The 15,386-nt window shown below is 46.5% G+C and overlaps 1 protein-coding gene across 1 annotated transcript in view; it reads left to right on the top strand.

Annotated features, from left to right (window-relative positions):
* The window catches only part of LOC143925384 (zymogen granule membrane protein 16-like), a 31,224-nt gene extending 23,470 nt beyond the window's left edge, over positions 1–7,754 (top strand). Inside the window, exons 3-4 of the mRNA XM_077449952.1 lie at positions 6,068–6,200; positions 7,380–7,754. Coding sequence (XP_077306078.1) covers positions 6,068–6,200; positions 7,380–7,710 — 464 coding nt within the window. The 3' untranslated portion in view covers positions 7,711–7,754. The remainder of the gene's footprint in view (positions 1–6,067; positions 6,201–7,379) is intronic.
* The last annotated feature ends 7,632 nt before the right edge of the window (positions 7,755–15,386 follow it).

The following is a 15,386-nucleotide window of genomic DNA, read 5'->3' as shown; positions in this document are numbered from 1 at the left end:
ACTAACCAGAGTCACCCGTAACACTTATACGGTGATCAGTGGTGAAAGGGTTAACTAGGGGCAATCAGGGGGGTCAAATTTTTATTAGGTAGTATATGGGGGTCCCTGGCGCTATATAAAAACCTGACGGGGAACCTAAATAACTAACTGGCTAACCAGCGTCACCAGTGACACTTATACTGTGATCGCTGGTGAAAGGGTTAACTAGGGGCAATCAGGGGGTTAAAACCATTATTGGGTAGTATATGGGGGTATCTAACGCTATAAAAACCTGGCGGTGAACCTAAAAAAATAACTAGCTACCTAACGACACTAGTGACACTAATGCAGCGATCAGAAAAACGATCGCTTAGTGACACTGGCAAAAGGGGGTGAAAGGGTTAACTAGGGGCAATCAGGGGGTTAAAACCATTATTGGGTAGTATATCGGGGTACCTAGCGCTATAAAAACCTAGCGGTGAACCTAAAAAAATAACTAGCTACCTAGCGGCACTAGTGACACTAATGCAGCGATCAGAAAAACGATCGCTTAGTGACACTGGCAAAAGGGGGTGAAAGGGTTAACTAGGGGCAATCAGGGGGTAAAAACCATTATTGGGTAGTATATTGGGGTACCTAGCGCTATAAAAACCTGGCGGTGAACCTAAAAAAAAAATAGCTACCTAGCGACACTAATGCAGCGATCAGAAAAATGATCCCTTAGTGACACTGGCAAAAGGGGGTGAAAGGGTTAACTAGGGGCAATCAGGGGGTTAAAACCATTATTGGGTAGTATATCGGGGTACCTAGCGCTATAAAAACCTGGCGGTGAACCTAAAAAAATAACTAGCTACCTAGCGACACTAATGCAGCGATCAGAAAAATTATCGCTTAGTGACAGTGGCAAAAGGGGGTGAAAGGGTTAACTAGGGGCAATCAGGGGATTAAAACCATTATTGGGTAGTATATCGGGGTACCTAGCGCTATAAAAACCTGGCGGTGAACCTAAAAAAATAACTAGCTACCTAGCGACAGTAGCGACACTAATGCAGCGATCAGAAAAATGATCGCTTAGTGACACTGGCAAAAGGGGGTGAAAGGGTTAACTAGGGGCAATCAGGGGGTTAAAACCATTATTGGGTAGTATATCGGGGTACCTAGCGATATAAAAACCTGGCGGTGAACCTAAAAAAATAACTAGCTACCTAGCGACAGTAGCGACACTGATGCAGCGATCAGAAAAATGATCGCTTAGTGACACTGGCAAAAGGGGGTGAAAGTGTTAACTCTAGGGGCAATCAGGGGGTTAAATCTTTATTGGGGGGTGATAGGGGGCTACCCTGGATCTAACACTAACTGCCCTGACAGTTTTAACTGTTACAACTGACACTGAATGCAGTGATCAGTAAAGAAATCATCAATGCAATCAGTGACACTGTGACTGGGGGGAGAGGGGGGGGGGCGATCGGGGGGGGATCGGGGGGGGGGGGGGTTTGTGTACCTATGTGTCAGTGTCGTGTTTTGGTGCACTTACTTTTAGTCTTCTCCTCGTAGTCCGGTCAAAAAGACCGCCCCGAGGAGAATGACATCACTTCCTCCTTCCTGTGTAAACAATACACAGTGGGAGGAAGCTTGTCATTGGCCAGGAGCGATCCAGAGGGGGTGGCCAGAAACCAACGGCCATCCCCTCATCACGGATCGCTCCTGGAGCGAACCGGACCGCCGTATCCAGCGGGAGGGGGTCCGATCGGACCCCCCACCCGCTGGAAGGCAGGCACGTACATCTACGTGCTTGTGCCTGCCTGTGCCATTGTGATGACGTACAATGGCAATACGGCGGTCCTTAAGTGGTTAATGAGGATGTTTAATGATGATGACTGATGGTGATTTATTCCCACTATTTTCTGTATCTAGTGCTGACATACAGTATTATGCATCAGTTCATAAGGTACATAAAACCATTATCCCTGTTTGGAATCCTTGGAGTCATCTGGAGTCCCTCTTAACCACTTTAGCCCCGGACCAATTGTCAGCCTAAGGACCAGAGGTCTTTTTACAATTTCACACTGCACTGCTTTAACTGGTAATTGCGCGGTCATGCAATGTTGTACCCAAACTAAATTTGTGTCCTTTTCTTCCCACAAATAGAGCTTTCTTTTTATGGTATTTGATTGCCTCTGCGATTTTTATTTTTTTACGATATAAAAGGAAAAAGACTGAAAATTAAAAAAAATATATATATTTTCTACTTTTTGTTATAAGAAAAATCGGATAAACTAAATTTTAGTCATACATTGAGGCCAAAATGTAGTCAGCCACATGTCTTTAGTAAAAAAAATGTCAATAAGCGTATATTTATTGGTTTGCGCAAAAGTTATAGCGTCTACAAACTAGAGTACATTTTCTGGAATTTACACAGCTTTTAATTTATGACTGCCTATCTCATTTCTTGAGGTGCTAAAATGGCAGGGCAGTACAAACCCCCCCCCCCAAATGACCCCATTTTGGAAAGTAGACACCCCAAGGAAATTACTGAGGGGCATGTTGAGCCCATTGAATATATATTTTTTTTTTTGTCCCAAGTGATTGAATAATGACACAAAAAAAAAAAAAAGTTTACAAAAAGTTGTCACTAAATGATATATTGCTCACACATGCCATAGTTATATGTGGAATTGCACCTCAAAATATATTCTGCTGCTTCTCCTGAGTACGGGGATACTACATATGTGGGACTTTTTGGGAGTCTAGCCGCGTACGGCACCCCGAAAACCAATCACTGCCTTCAGGGTTTCTAAGGGTGCAAATTTTTGATTTCAGTCCTCACTACCTATCACAGTTTCGAAGGCCATAAAATGCCAAAATAGCACAAAACCCCCCAAATGACCCCATTTTGGAAAGTAGACACCCCAAGCTATTTTCTGAGAGGCATGTTGAGCCCATGAAATATTTTATATTTTGCCACAAGTTGCGGGAATATTACAAACTTTTTTTTTTGCACAAAGTTGTCACTCAATGATATATTGCTCACACATGCTATGGGCATAAGTCAAATTACACCCCAAAATAAATTCTGCTGCTTCTCCCGAGTACGGGGATACCACATGTGGGGGACTTTTTGGGAGCTTAACCGCGTACGGGACCCCGAAAACCAAGCACCGCCTTCAGGATTTAAATATAAAACGCTACCAAAAAAAACTGTTAGCGATGGCAGGGATCAGGCCTGACTCTGCGAACGCTGCAGTTATGTGTTTAGTGTTTTGTAAGTGACAGTGATCGATCGATACTGCACTTGGGTGGGCTGGGCGGAGGGGCAAAACGCAGGTGCTAGCAGGTATCTGGGCTGATCCCGCTAACAATGCGTTTTTTTGGAACCCTAAACTGCTGGGGACGCTAGTATAGATCTGATCAGATCAGATATTGATCTGTTCAGATACTATACCACTGAGGGAGGTGTATGCTTTGTGCGTGGGTGTTAGCGGTACTGGCACTAACCTAGCGCTGCCTGGGGCGACGCAGACCCTGACCCTAAAACCTAATTGATATCACCCGCCAGGTGATCAGGGGGTTAAACCTTTATTGGGTAATAAATGGTGGGTGCTCTGATGCTATAAAAAGCAAACTAACTAACCAGAGTCACCCGTAACACTTATACGGTGATCACTGGTGAAAGGGTTAACTAGGGGCAATCAGGGGGTTAAAATCTTTATTAGGTAGTATATGGGGGTCCCTGACGCTATATAAAAACCTGACGGGGAACCTAAATAACTAACTGGCTAACCAGCGTCACCAGTGACACTTATACGGTGATCGCTGGTGAAAGGGTTAACTCTAGGGGCAATCAGGGGGTTAAAATCTTTATTAGGTAGTATATGGGGGTACCTAAAGCTATAAAAACCTGGCGGTGAACATAAAAAATAACTAGCTACCTAGCGGCACCAGTGACACTAATGCAGTGATCAGAAAAACAATTGTTTAGTGACACTGGCAAAAGAGGGTGAAAGGGTTAACTCTAGGGGCAGGGGGCTACCCTGGACCTAAAACTAACTGCCCTGACACTTTTTACTGTCACAACTGACATTAAATGCAGCGATCAGTAAATAAATGATCACTGCAATCAGTGACCAATCAGGGAGGGGGGGGGGGGGGTGATTTGTGTGCCTATGTGTACCTACATGTCAGTGTAGTGTTTGGTGCACTTACTATGTGTTCTCCTCGCAGTCCGGTCAAATAGACCGCCCCAAGGAGAATGAAATCACTTCCTCCCTGCCTGTGTTTACACTACACAGTGGGGGAAGCTTCTCATTCGCCAGGAGCGATCGAGAGGGGATGGCCAGAAACCAACGGCCATCCCCTCATCCCGGATCGCTCCTGAAGCGAAACGGACCGCCGCAGCCAGCGGGAGGGGGTCCGATCGTACCCCCCACCCACTAGAAGGCAAGCACGTACATGTACGTGCTTGTGCCTGTCGGTGCCATTGTGCCGACGTACATTGACATGCGGTAGTCCTTAAGTGGTTAATGGGCATAGCAGGTGTGATAAACTCACCCAGGACAGGAGCTTTTGGAGGGGACTGAATGCTAGCCTCTGGCCTACTGATTATGGGCCCTGGGTTTTAAGGGAACAATACTCTTTGTGAGGTGTATGCCTGGGGACCCTTGAAGTAATGTTACTTTGGATGTCTCCTCAGGACACACAGACTCTGGGAACCCTGTATAGGGCCTATATGCCATATTAGAAATAGTGACTGCTTCATACTGTTGGGACTCATAGTAGATACTGACGTCATCAACTCCAGACACCTGTCTGTCTGTTGTCTGCTATAATGTGTTTATTGTAAATAAGTCTAGTGTGACTTATAATCTTTCACCCTTAGTTGTTTGTGCTAATTAACTCTGCTATTTTGTGAAGGAGTTCTGTGTTGATATTTATGATAATGTGTATTGTAGTTCGTGAGCTAGGGGACGACAAGGCTGACCTGAAAGGTCATATCTCCGAGTCACCTAGTCTGGGTAAATGATTAGTTAATTAGCTCATGTTAATTAGGTTTCTAGTTACAGTTTGTATTGTCACCCTGGTGTATATATTTGTGTGAAATCTCAAATAAACCAGGCTATTGGTGTACGCCAAGACTGGTGTTGTCTGGTTCTTGGGATTACTGTAGTCAGATCCATTAGTCTCGTGTTCCAGGACTTGGGAAGCAGCTTCTTGATGGAAATACCCAACAGGGTGTCCGGATTCCGTCATAGCAGGTGTACAGACCTGGAAACTCAGTGAAGGGATGGTAAGAACCATTCACAATGGGCACAGTAGGTGTACAGACCCGGGAACTCAGCACAGGGATAGTGGGGACCTCTTATAATGGGCACAGCAGGCAGGTGTATAGACCCATGAACTCAGCACAGGGATGGTGCGAACCACGCATAATGAACACAGCAGGTGTACAGACCTGGGAACTCGGAACAGGGATGGTGGGAACCCCTCATAATGGGCACAGCAAGTGTATAGACCTAGAAACTCAGCACAGGGATAGTGGGAACCACTCATAATGAGCACAGCAGGTGTACAGACCTGGAAACTCTGAACAGGGATGGTGGGAACCCCTCATAATGGACACAGCAGGTGTATAGACCCGGAACTCAGCACAGGGATAGTGGGAACCCCTCATAATGAGCACAGCAGGTGTACAGACCTAGAAACTCAGCACAGGGATGATGGAAACCGCTCATAATGGGCACAGCAGGTGTACAGACCTGGGAACTCGGAACAGGGATGGTGGGAACCCCTTATAATGGGCACAGCAGGTGTAAAGACCCAGGAACTCAGCACAGAGATGGTGGGAACCCCTCATAATGGGCACAGCTGGTGTACAGACCCGGGAACTCAGCACAGGGATGGCGGGAACCCCTCATAATGGGTGTACAGATCTAGACATTGAGTGCAGGCATCTCATTTTGGTAAGCTGTGCCTATTTAAATTGCTTTCAAGGCAATCTCTCATAGGTGGCTAAACTGTATGTGCATAGAATACACATTCCCTGTAGGAGACGTCTGCCTGTCTGACCGCTCTTCTCTCTTGCACCTTTCAGTTCAGTCGCAGCCCTCTTCTTTCTCTGGGGAGTTCGGAGCTGGTGGAGGTACACCATTCTCTTTCTCTTCGGAACAACGGAACGGGCAAATAACAGGCTTTCGCATCAGGGAGACTCCCGCCAATATAGTTGGGTAATTTCCTTCAGATTATCACTTGTCTACCACACCAACATTTTCAGCACATTTCAGGTGTACACATATAATACAAATCTGTAATGTAAATTCCTGTCAGGTGATTTTGTCTAGGCTGAGCTGAGGTCACCAATCTGCTGCAGGCAGGAGGAAGCATTTTCTATGTCTCCTCTCCCCCAGTGATCAGACTGCAACATTGTAACTTTGTAGCAAGTGATAAGGTAAAAAGCTGCAGCAAGGGTCAGCCATTTGTGAACACTGCTAAGAACTGCATAGACACCAGGATTTACATAAATGTGTCATCTCTGAGCCGGCATCTCCAGGAAGTAGATAGTAGCCCTGGGTAATCTCTGAACAATGATGGTGCCAACCGTCTGGAGAAAAAAAAAGCAGATGAAGGCTTTGTCAGGGGGAGTACTGTGATTTTATTTATTTAAAGAGGAAGTAAAGGCAAAATTTTTTTTTTTTAAAAAGCACACCCTGTAAGGCAAAGGCATAATGAGCTAGTATGCATAGCATACTAGCTCATTATGAATAACTTACCTGAGAGCGAAGCCCTCGAAGCGGTCCTCCATCTTCCTCTTCGCCGCTGCCATGTATCCCGGAGCGACTTCCGGGTCTCGCTGCTCCGGCGCTGTGATTCGCTGGATCCGCGATGACGTCACTCCCGCGCATGCGCACGGGAGCCGACACTCGCGGCATATCGCCTCAATCTGCAGCCTGCCCCAGTGCGCCTGCACGCCGCTGTCTTCGGGTAAATATCTCCTAAACCGTATAGGTTTAGGAGATATTTCTTGGACCTACAGGTAAGCCTTAATCTAGGCTTACCTGTAGGTCAAAGTTGGTTGTAAGGGTTTACAACCACTTTAAGGTACCTGTATAGAGCTGTCAATTTATGCAGCACTTTACTTACATAATATACATTCACATCAGTCCCTGTCTTCAAGTAGCTTACAACTTAAGGTCCCTAACTCACATTCATACATACACATAGTAGGGCTAATTTAGGCAGGATCCTCTGTGATCTCTGTGAGAGGCAATAAATACCTGGAGGGGTTACACACACACATTACTGAGCATGAAATGGTAGGCTCTGATTTCAGCATTACATCTCAGCTCTTGGAAGCGTTACAATACGGCTGGTTCTTTTTTCTAATATCTTCATATTGTTCTCTCCAGGATCCAGCTCCAGTATGGTGATGTCTGGGGGACTTTTTACGGATATTCCATTGGTACTCTTTTCGAAGTCTTGCTGTTCCGCGGTGAAAACATCACTCAAGTGTCGGGGAAATACGGCACTTATGTGAATGAGCTGATCTTCGTGACAAGCCGTGGAAGAATATTCAAATTCGGGCAACCATCAGGAACAAACTTCAATGACTTTCCTTTGTTTGAGGGTACCGTACTGCGCTACATTAGTGGGCGATACACCCCCAGCCTCCTGACCAGCATCGGCTTCCACTGGGACACCCAACCCAGCTGCTACAACTGTAAAGATGGTTCTAAGTGACCTCAATAACTGAGGCGAGCCAATTGGAAGGCCGGATTACTTCATTGGCCTTTTTTTTTTTTTTTTTGTTTTTTTTGTTTTTTTAGGGTTTCATAATGCCTTTTGGCTTTTTTACTCTCTTCCTTTTCAGTATTCTCTGAAATAATAAAGCTTTGAAATAGTTTTTTTGTATTCCGCTATGTTTATAGAAGCTCTTTAAGTAGCTGTTACCAAATGGGAAATGTCCAAAAACTATAGATACAGTATATTAAAATTAAATTTTTATATATTTGCACTCACACTTACACTAAAATAATGTTCAGGTCTTGGGAACCCCTGTCATGGAATGTTAGCAGATTGGTGGTCAGTGAGAGATATCCCCCTTACGCCGGTGGTCAGTGGAAAGAATACAATGTTGCTCTGGTGGTTATTGGGAATAATGCTCATTACACTGGTGGTCAGTAGTGATGAACTTTGGTTTGGCCTGATCAACATGCAGTGGCCATGTAGTGGAAACAATGACCCACCTTTACAGGCAACTAACATGATCATTAGTGGCCAGTGAGGGCTATTCCCCTTACAGAAGTGGTCACTGGAAAGATTGGTGGTTATACTGGTGGTTATTGGGGTGAAGGCTCATTTAATTGGTGGTCAGTGGTGGTGGGTTTGGGTTTAGTCTGCACCCAAGTTCGTCTGAACCTGGGAGTTGGCTGTCATTGTTGGGCTGTCACACTGGAGGCTATTAGTTGTATATTGGTGGTCAATGAGAGATGTACCCCTTGCACTGGTGGTGGAAAGAACACCGTTACATTGGTGGTTATTGGGAAGAATCGCCGTTACACTGGTGGTCAGTAGTGATGAGCTCAGAATTGGGGTTTGGGTTTAGTCTGTTCCCAAGTTCGTTCTAACCTGGAAGTTAGCGGTCATTGCTGGGTTGTCACACTGGAGTTTATTGGTGAGTCATACTACATTGGTGGACAATGAGCAATGTCCCTCTTGTACTGGTGATGGAAAGAACACCCTGTTATGCTGGTCATTATTGGTAAGAATGACCATTACACTGGTGGTTATTCGGAAGAATGGCCATTACACTAGTGATAAAGTAGTGATGTGCTTTGATTTGGGCTTGGATTCAGTCCGCACCCAAGTTCATCCAAACCTGGAAGTTAGATGTTATTGCTGGGCTGTCACACTGGGAGTTATTGGTGAGTCATACTACATTGATGGTCAATGAGAGATGTCCCTCTTGCACTGGTGATGGACAGAACACCCTGTTACACTGATGGTTATTGGGAAGAATGCCATTACACTGGTGGTTATTGGGAAGAATGACCATTACACCAGTGGTTATTGGGAAAAATTACCATTACACCGGTGGTTATTGGGAAGAAGGGCCATTACATAGCTGGCCAGTAGCGATGAGCTTAGGATTGGTTCTACTGAACCCAGAAGAATGCCCATTATAATGGTGGTTATTGGAAAGAATGACCATTACACTGGTGGTTATTGGGAAGAATGACCATTGCACTGATGGTTATTGGGAAGAATGACCATTACACTGGTGGTTATTGGGAAGAATGGCCATTACACTGGTGGGTAATGGGAAGAATGACCATTACGCTGGTGGTTATTGGGAAGAATGACCATTACACTGATGGTTATTGGGAAGAATGACCATTACACTGATGGTTATTGGGAAGAATGGCCATTACACTGGTGGTTATTGGGAAGAATGGCCATTACACTGGTGGTTATTGGGAAGAATGGCCATTACATAGCTGGCCAGTAGCGATGAGCTTAGGATTGGTTCTTCTGAACCCAAAAGAATGGCCATTATAATGGTGGTTATTGGGAAGAATGACCATTACACTGGTGGTTATTGGGAAGAATGACCATTACACTGGTGGTTATTGGGAAGAATGACCATTACACTGTTGGTTATTGGAAAGAATGACCATTATCCTGATGGTTATTGGGAAGAATGACCATTACACTGGGGGTTATTGGGAAGAATGGCAATTACACTGGTGGTTATTGGGAAGAATGACCATTACACTGGTGGTTATTGGGAAGAATGACACGTACACTGTGGTTACACAGGCTGAACAGGTCAGTGTGTCCTGAGACATGATTGGGAGTCCTAAGACTCCATTGGCAGCCGGGTCTCAGGAGCTGCTAGCTGCTTGGCTGGGAGGAAAACCTTAGGAGGAAGGTTACAACGATCCGGGGTAGGGCTGCTGCTCCTCACTCTGGGGCCTTTGCTTCTACTCCATAGGAAGTGGGTCCGAGACCCAACTGGCCGGGAGTCATAAGATTTTCTGGGCAATTGGGTCTCAGGATCTGCTTCCTGATTTGCTGGGAGGAGAATCAGGAAGACAATAGGGAATATTCATTTGCTATTGCCATTCAAATGGGTGGGCTCGAGGTGCCTCGGCGCCTCGGCGGCCCGAGCCCATCCTTTTTTAAAGCCAATTGTAGCCTCAGGCTCTAAACATGTGCTTTACAATAAAAAAAAAAAAAACCCCATTGGAATCCATGCGTCTGGCGCCCTGCATGTTGATTAGGGGCCAGAGAATGGATTGGGGGGGGCGCCTCTGCGCCCTGTATGGATGGGTACGTCACTGGTTACATCACTTCCACATTCAATGTGAAACATGTCATCACTTTCGCACCTGCAAACCATGTAGTTTTTCCATATGTTTATCCAACCCCTTGTATCTGTACTATGTATCTCTAGTACATACAGTGTATCTCTAGTTTCAAACTTTTTAAAATTGTTCTGCTGCTGGACAACTGTGCACTGCATTATCTTGTAAGAACACACCTGCTTGTGCCCTCCATCCCTACTACATTATTTCCTAGTCTTAAGATGGCTACTCATCATGGATCAAAATTCAGCCAGTTCTGCAGGGACCTCCAGGGGAAGTCTTCTCCTTGTCAGAATGCAAAGACATTTGCTCATCAGAACTGTGCCGCGATAGGCCAATTTTTACACTTGTGGGCGGGGCCACTCGCCCTGCATGTGGGGGTACCTTTGGCTGTGCACATGCTCATCAATACCCAGGGCCAGACATGGACTGCGGTCATGTGAGAATCAAACATTAAGGCAGTTCCCCAACCTCAAGGTGAGCCATGTCACTGTGTGCAGTAATAAAAGCACAGAGTTCCTCTGAAACATTCTGTCCCATGTCACTACATATGAATAAAGTATTACTAAACTTGTGACTTCTATCAGTGTCTGGTTAAAGCTTGAAGGCAGGGTTTTCATTTTCCCCTGATTGTCCTATCAGGATGCAGGACACCTGACCCTCTGCCTGGACAATGCTGATTGGCCCTGTGCTGCTCACATACACCCTCGCAAGAGAGAAAAAACTCTCTAGCAATACACACCAGACTGAGCATGTGCAGCATGTCCCCTAGACTCTGTTCTATCCAGAGATAGATTGGGGACAGTGGAAGAAGAGGAGGATGAGAGACGACAGGATCAAATAGCCTTTTTACACAAACAATGCAGAGGATTCACCCCTAGATTCCACAGTGAGAATAAGAAGCATGCTTTACTGTATATACACTTTAGAATGTATGTATATATACACTTTAGAATGGCTTTTAGACCAGGTTTTAAAAAGTTAACAGCTTTACTGAAGATTCAGCAGCACAGTTCAACAGCACAGCACACATGAACCAGAGCCCAGCCCTAAGGCCTGGCGCACATGATTATCGCAGCGATTCCCGCACCCGCAATAGTGTTAACCAGGCCTAGCTAACTAATGCAGGCTGCCCAGGCTCATACCTTCCAGAGAAGCAAAGTCCATTCAGCAAAAGTCCAGTAGTGGTAGGTTCCTAGTCCAGGGAGAACCCCACAAGGGGAGGCCATGTGCTCCGGTAGGACTACATGTTGCAACAGGTCTTCCTCTGTAAATTGCATGTGGAAGAGAGAGAGAGCTGTGAGCCCTCCCCTGGTATTTATGTGGTTTACAGCTGTCAAAAGTATTGGGACACCTGCCTTTACACGCACATGAACTTTAATGGCATCCCGGTCTTAGCCCGTAGGGTTCAATATTGAGTTGGCCCACCCTTTGCAACTATAACAGCTTCACCTCGATTTAGGAGTGTGTCTATGGGAATGTTTGACCATTCTTCCTGAAGGGCATATGTGAGGACAGGCTTGGCCCCTTTTTTTTTAAAAATGTTGGCGCGGGGTTCCCCCTAAAAATCCATGCCAGACCTGAAGGGCCTGGTATGGATTTTGAGGGGGGGACCCCATGCCATTTTTTTTTTTTTTTTTTGGCGCAGGGTTCCATACCAGACCTGAAGGGCCTTGTATGCTCTTTGAGGGGAACTCATGGCAGTTTTTCTTTTAAAATTAAAGTTGCCTGGCCTGGGGGCGACTTAAAGTCGTGTTGTAAGTCGCCCCAAGTCGCGCTGTGATTCCTACTCAAGTCATGTCCAAGTTGCCTCCCAAAGTCGTGCTGGAAGTCGCGTTGCCCATGTGTGAATGTACTGTTAATGATACGGTGTGCGCTATTATCAATTGCGCCGGCATATTATGAGTTGTGCTTAGGCGTGCGCCGGTTCATACGCTCACTTGATAATTTATCTGGCGCACAAATTGAGGTATGAACCGGCACGGCGCATTCATCTTAGTAAATCAGCCCCAATATGTTTAAAACTAAATACAAGTAAATGTGTGCCATCTTCTTCGATAAAAGGTTTAAATTCCGATCGTGTGTAGACAATTCCGACGGACAAAGTGCCACGCATGCTCAGAATAAATTAAGAGACCACAGCTATTGGCTACTGGCCCGTTTATAGTCCCGACGTACGTGTTCTACGTCACCTCGTTAAGAACGATGGGATTTTCCGACAACTTTGTCCGACCGTGTTTATGCAAGACAAGTTTGGCACAAGACCCGTCGGAAAAAAATCAGCTGGATTTTGTTGTCGGAATGTCCGACCGTGTGTACAAGGCAGAAGACAGCTGTGATTGGCTCCAGCCACCCGCAACTATGAACATGAGCTAGGAAATGGATGAATTGAAACAGATGAGAATGTTTTATATTTTTAACGTTAATGATTTTTTTTTTTATTAATGATTTGTCTGCGAGACAGATGCAGCCATCAAAAGAGCCACAGGTTCCCGACCCCTGGTGTAAAGGCAGGTGACCCAATACTTTTGACAATATAGTGTATCTGCATAGCTACACATTGCAATTAATACAACAGTGGGGACAATATCAATGGCACCCCCAAATGCATCTGCTTACACACTGCTTTATCATCTGAAGTTCTTTTCATTCTGAATGAGAACTTGATATAAATTGGCCAGCAGCAAAACAGCTTTGCATCAATGAGAACAGGGACACCCTCAAGGAACTGCTGGGCTCTGAGGAAGAAGGTAATCCTTCGAAACACGTCAGCCGGCGGTGGCCCCTGATATCTCCTCTGTTACCATCTGGAGTTTATCGGTCTTATGCCCTGTACACGCGGTCCGATCTTCCGACGGAAGAGGTCTGATCGGATTATGTTGTCGGAAAATCCAATCGCGCGTGGGCTCTATCGGACTTTTTCCATCGGAAATCCTGACGGAAAAAGTTTGAGAGCTGGATCTAAAATTTTCCAACAACAAAATCCGATCTGACTTTTTCCGATTGTTTGTAGAGAATTCCGACGAACAAAGTGCCACGCATGCTCAGATTACATTACGAGACCAAAGATATTGGCTACTAGCCTCTACGTAGTCCCGTCGTACGCAACGAGCGTCACCTCGTTCCAAAAGATCGGATTTTCCGACAACTTTGTCCGACCGTGTGTATGCAAGACAAGTTTGGCACAAAATCCATCAAAGAAAAAATCTGATGGATTTTGTTGTCGGAATGTCTGACCGTGTGTATGGGGCATTAGACCAACTGCTGTCAGCTGGAGACTATTTGCATTGCGAGTTTTCTCCCAATGGTCTGCATCCTCTGATACGTTAGAACAGGGGCTGCCTGTCACAGCGAGGCCCGAGTCTGAATCAGAGCTTTCCACAGAAGACGGTGGGGGGAGGGGGGCATTTTTTACCCCCCTTGTGCCCGCACGCCGCTTCCACTCTGGTAACAAAGGCCTCCAGGACCGCCAGCAGAACGTCCATAGGCACTGCAGGTGCAGGGGAACCAGTTGCAATAATAGGGGCATCTAGGGAAGAAGCACCAGCTTCCGACGCCATGCTGACCCACACTCGCCTGTCACCACTTAGGGACCTAAGGCAAGCCACACAAAAAGTCCACCCTCCTAGCTGCCACAGACTGAGGGGCCCCCCGCAGGACTCACCACCCTGACACAGGTTCTGCACTGTGCTGCTGCTGCCCACTCTCCCCTGTGTCATCCACGAGGTGTCTGTGTGAAAAGAGCGCTGTTCTAGAAGGAAACAAGCACCCAGCGCTAGAGGCAAAGCTACCTGAGGCTACTAGAAAATGGCCGCCGGCCGCCTCAGCAAAGACGTCAGAGGGTGCCGAGAATATGGCTTTTGAAAATGGCTGAAAGGCAAAAAACTGGTTGTGGCTAAAAAAAAAAATGGCCAGGAAAATGGGCGGCGGCCTCCCCACATGTCAAAACACAGCACAAACACCCCACCATGGCCCAGAAACAGGGAAGAGGACGAGCGGACCCCCAACACTCAGCACAGCCCCCTGCCAGGACCCAGAGCCCCACTGGAGGACCCCTCGGCCAGGTACGTGCACAACACCCCCATTTGCCCAGTCACACATAGCATGGGGAGGAGGGAAAGGACAGGGAGAAAAGAAAGAGAGAGTGAGAGACCCCCTAGATGACCTCCCAGGGAATGCCCAGCTGCTCCATCCTGCCAAGACAGGTGGAACCATACTTACCCTTCCTGAAGGGACTGCTGGACTCATTCCACGGACAGACCCATCAGTACGGGGTGTCTGTCGACCATGGCACACTGTGACACACACAGAATTAGCCTGGTCATATGTGTGCCCGGGAGCATATAGCTCGCCCGCTGCCCCTGGATCAGATGGGGCATGTCGTGGCCGACCCATCACGTAGCTAGGGCCTGCTCACGCTTGATGGCCAGGCTGGGGACACTACCAAGATCTACATTATCCAACCTGTCATTGCAGACCACAGGAATCAAATGGTCCCAACGAGAGACAGCTCCTTCTCCTACACTAGGCAGAAAAAAAAACTAAGCTGCTGGATGCAGTGTGAGGGGTTATAGCCAGTAGGACTGCCCCCTGGGCGGTACTGAGCAAGTGTTGCTGTTTTTAACAATTTCTCCTCACTGTTCAATGGAATGGCAGCCCAGGCACCAGGAAGAGCGGGCTCCTAGTGACGCATGAAAGCTAGTTTTCAGAGAGATGCAAAAGGGGTTATTTTATTGGCTAACAAAGGTACACGTTGGAATCTTTTGCAGTCAAAAGTTAAAAAATGGCTGACAAAGCTGAAAGTAGAAATAACCTCCACCGCACTGCCCGAGGGCCCCATGCCACTAGGGGGCCCCATCAGGGTTGCCAGCCTCAGTAAAACCAGGGACAGTATATCAAAATTTGTGGGGGGTTTTTTACATCTGTCTCTGAAATGTCCCTTACCGACATCCTTTTGGTCTAAAAATCCAGAGATTATAGCTGCCCCACCTCTCCAGTACCTTCTCAGCCAATAGAAACATGTCTGTGTATACTGTGTGATTATATGCT

Source organism: Lithobates pipiens, unplaced genomic scaffold (genome assembly GCF_037356315.1).
Source record: "Lithobates pipiens isolate NorthernLeopardFrog02 unplaced genomic scaffold, aLitPip1_a1.2 Scaffold_22, whole genome shotgun sequence".
Lineage (NCBI taxonomy): Eukaryota > Metazoa > Chordata > Amphibia > Anura > Ranidae > Lithobates > Lithobates pipiens.
This window is presented reverse-complemented; position numbering and strand designations above follow the sequence as displayed.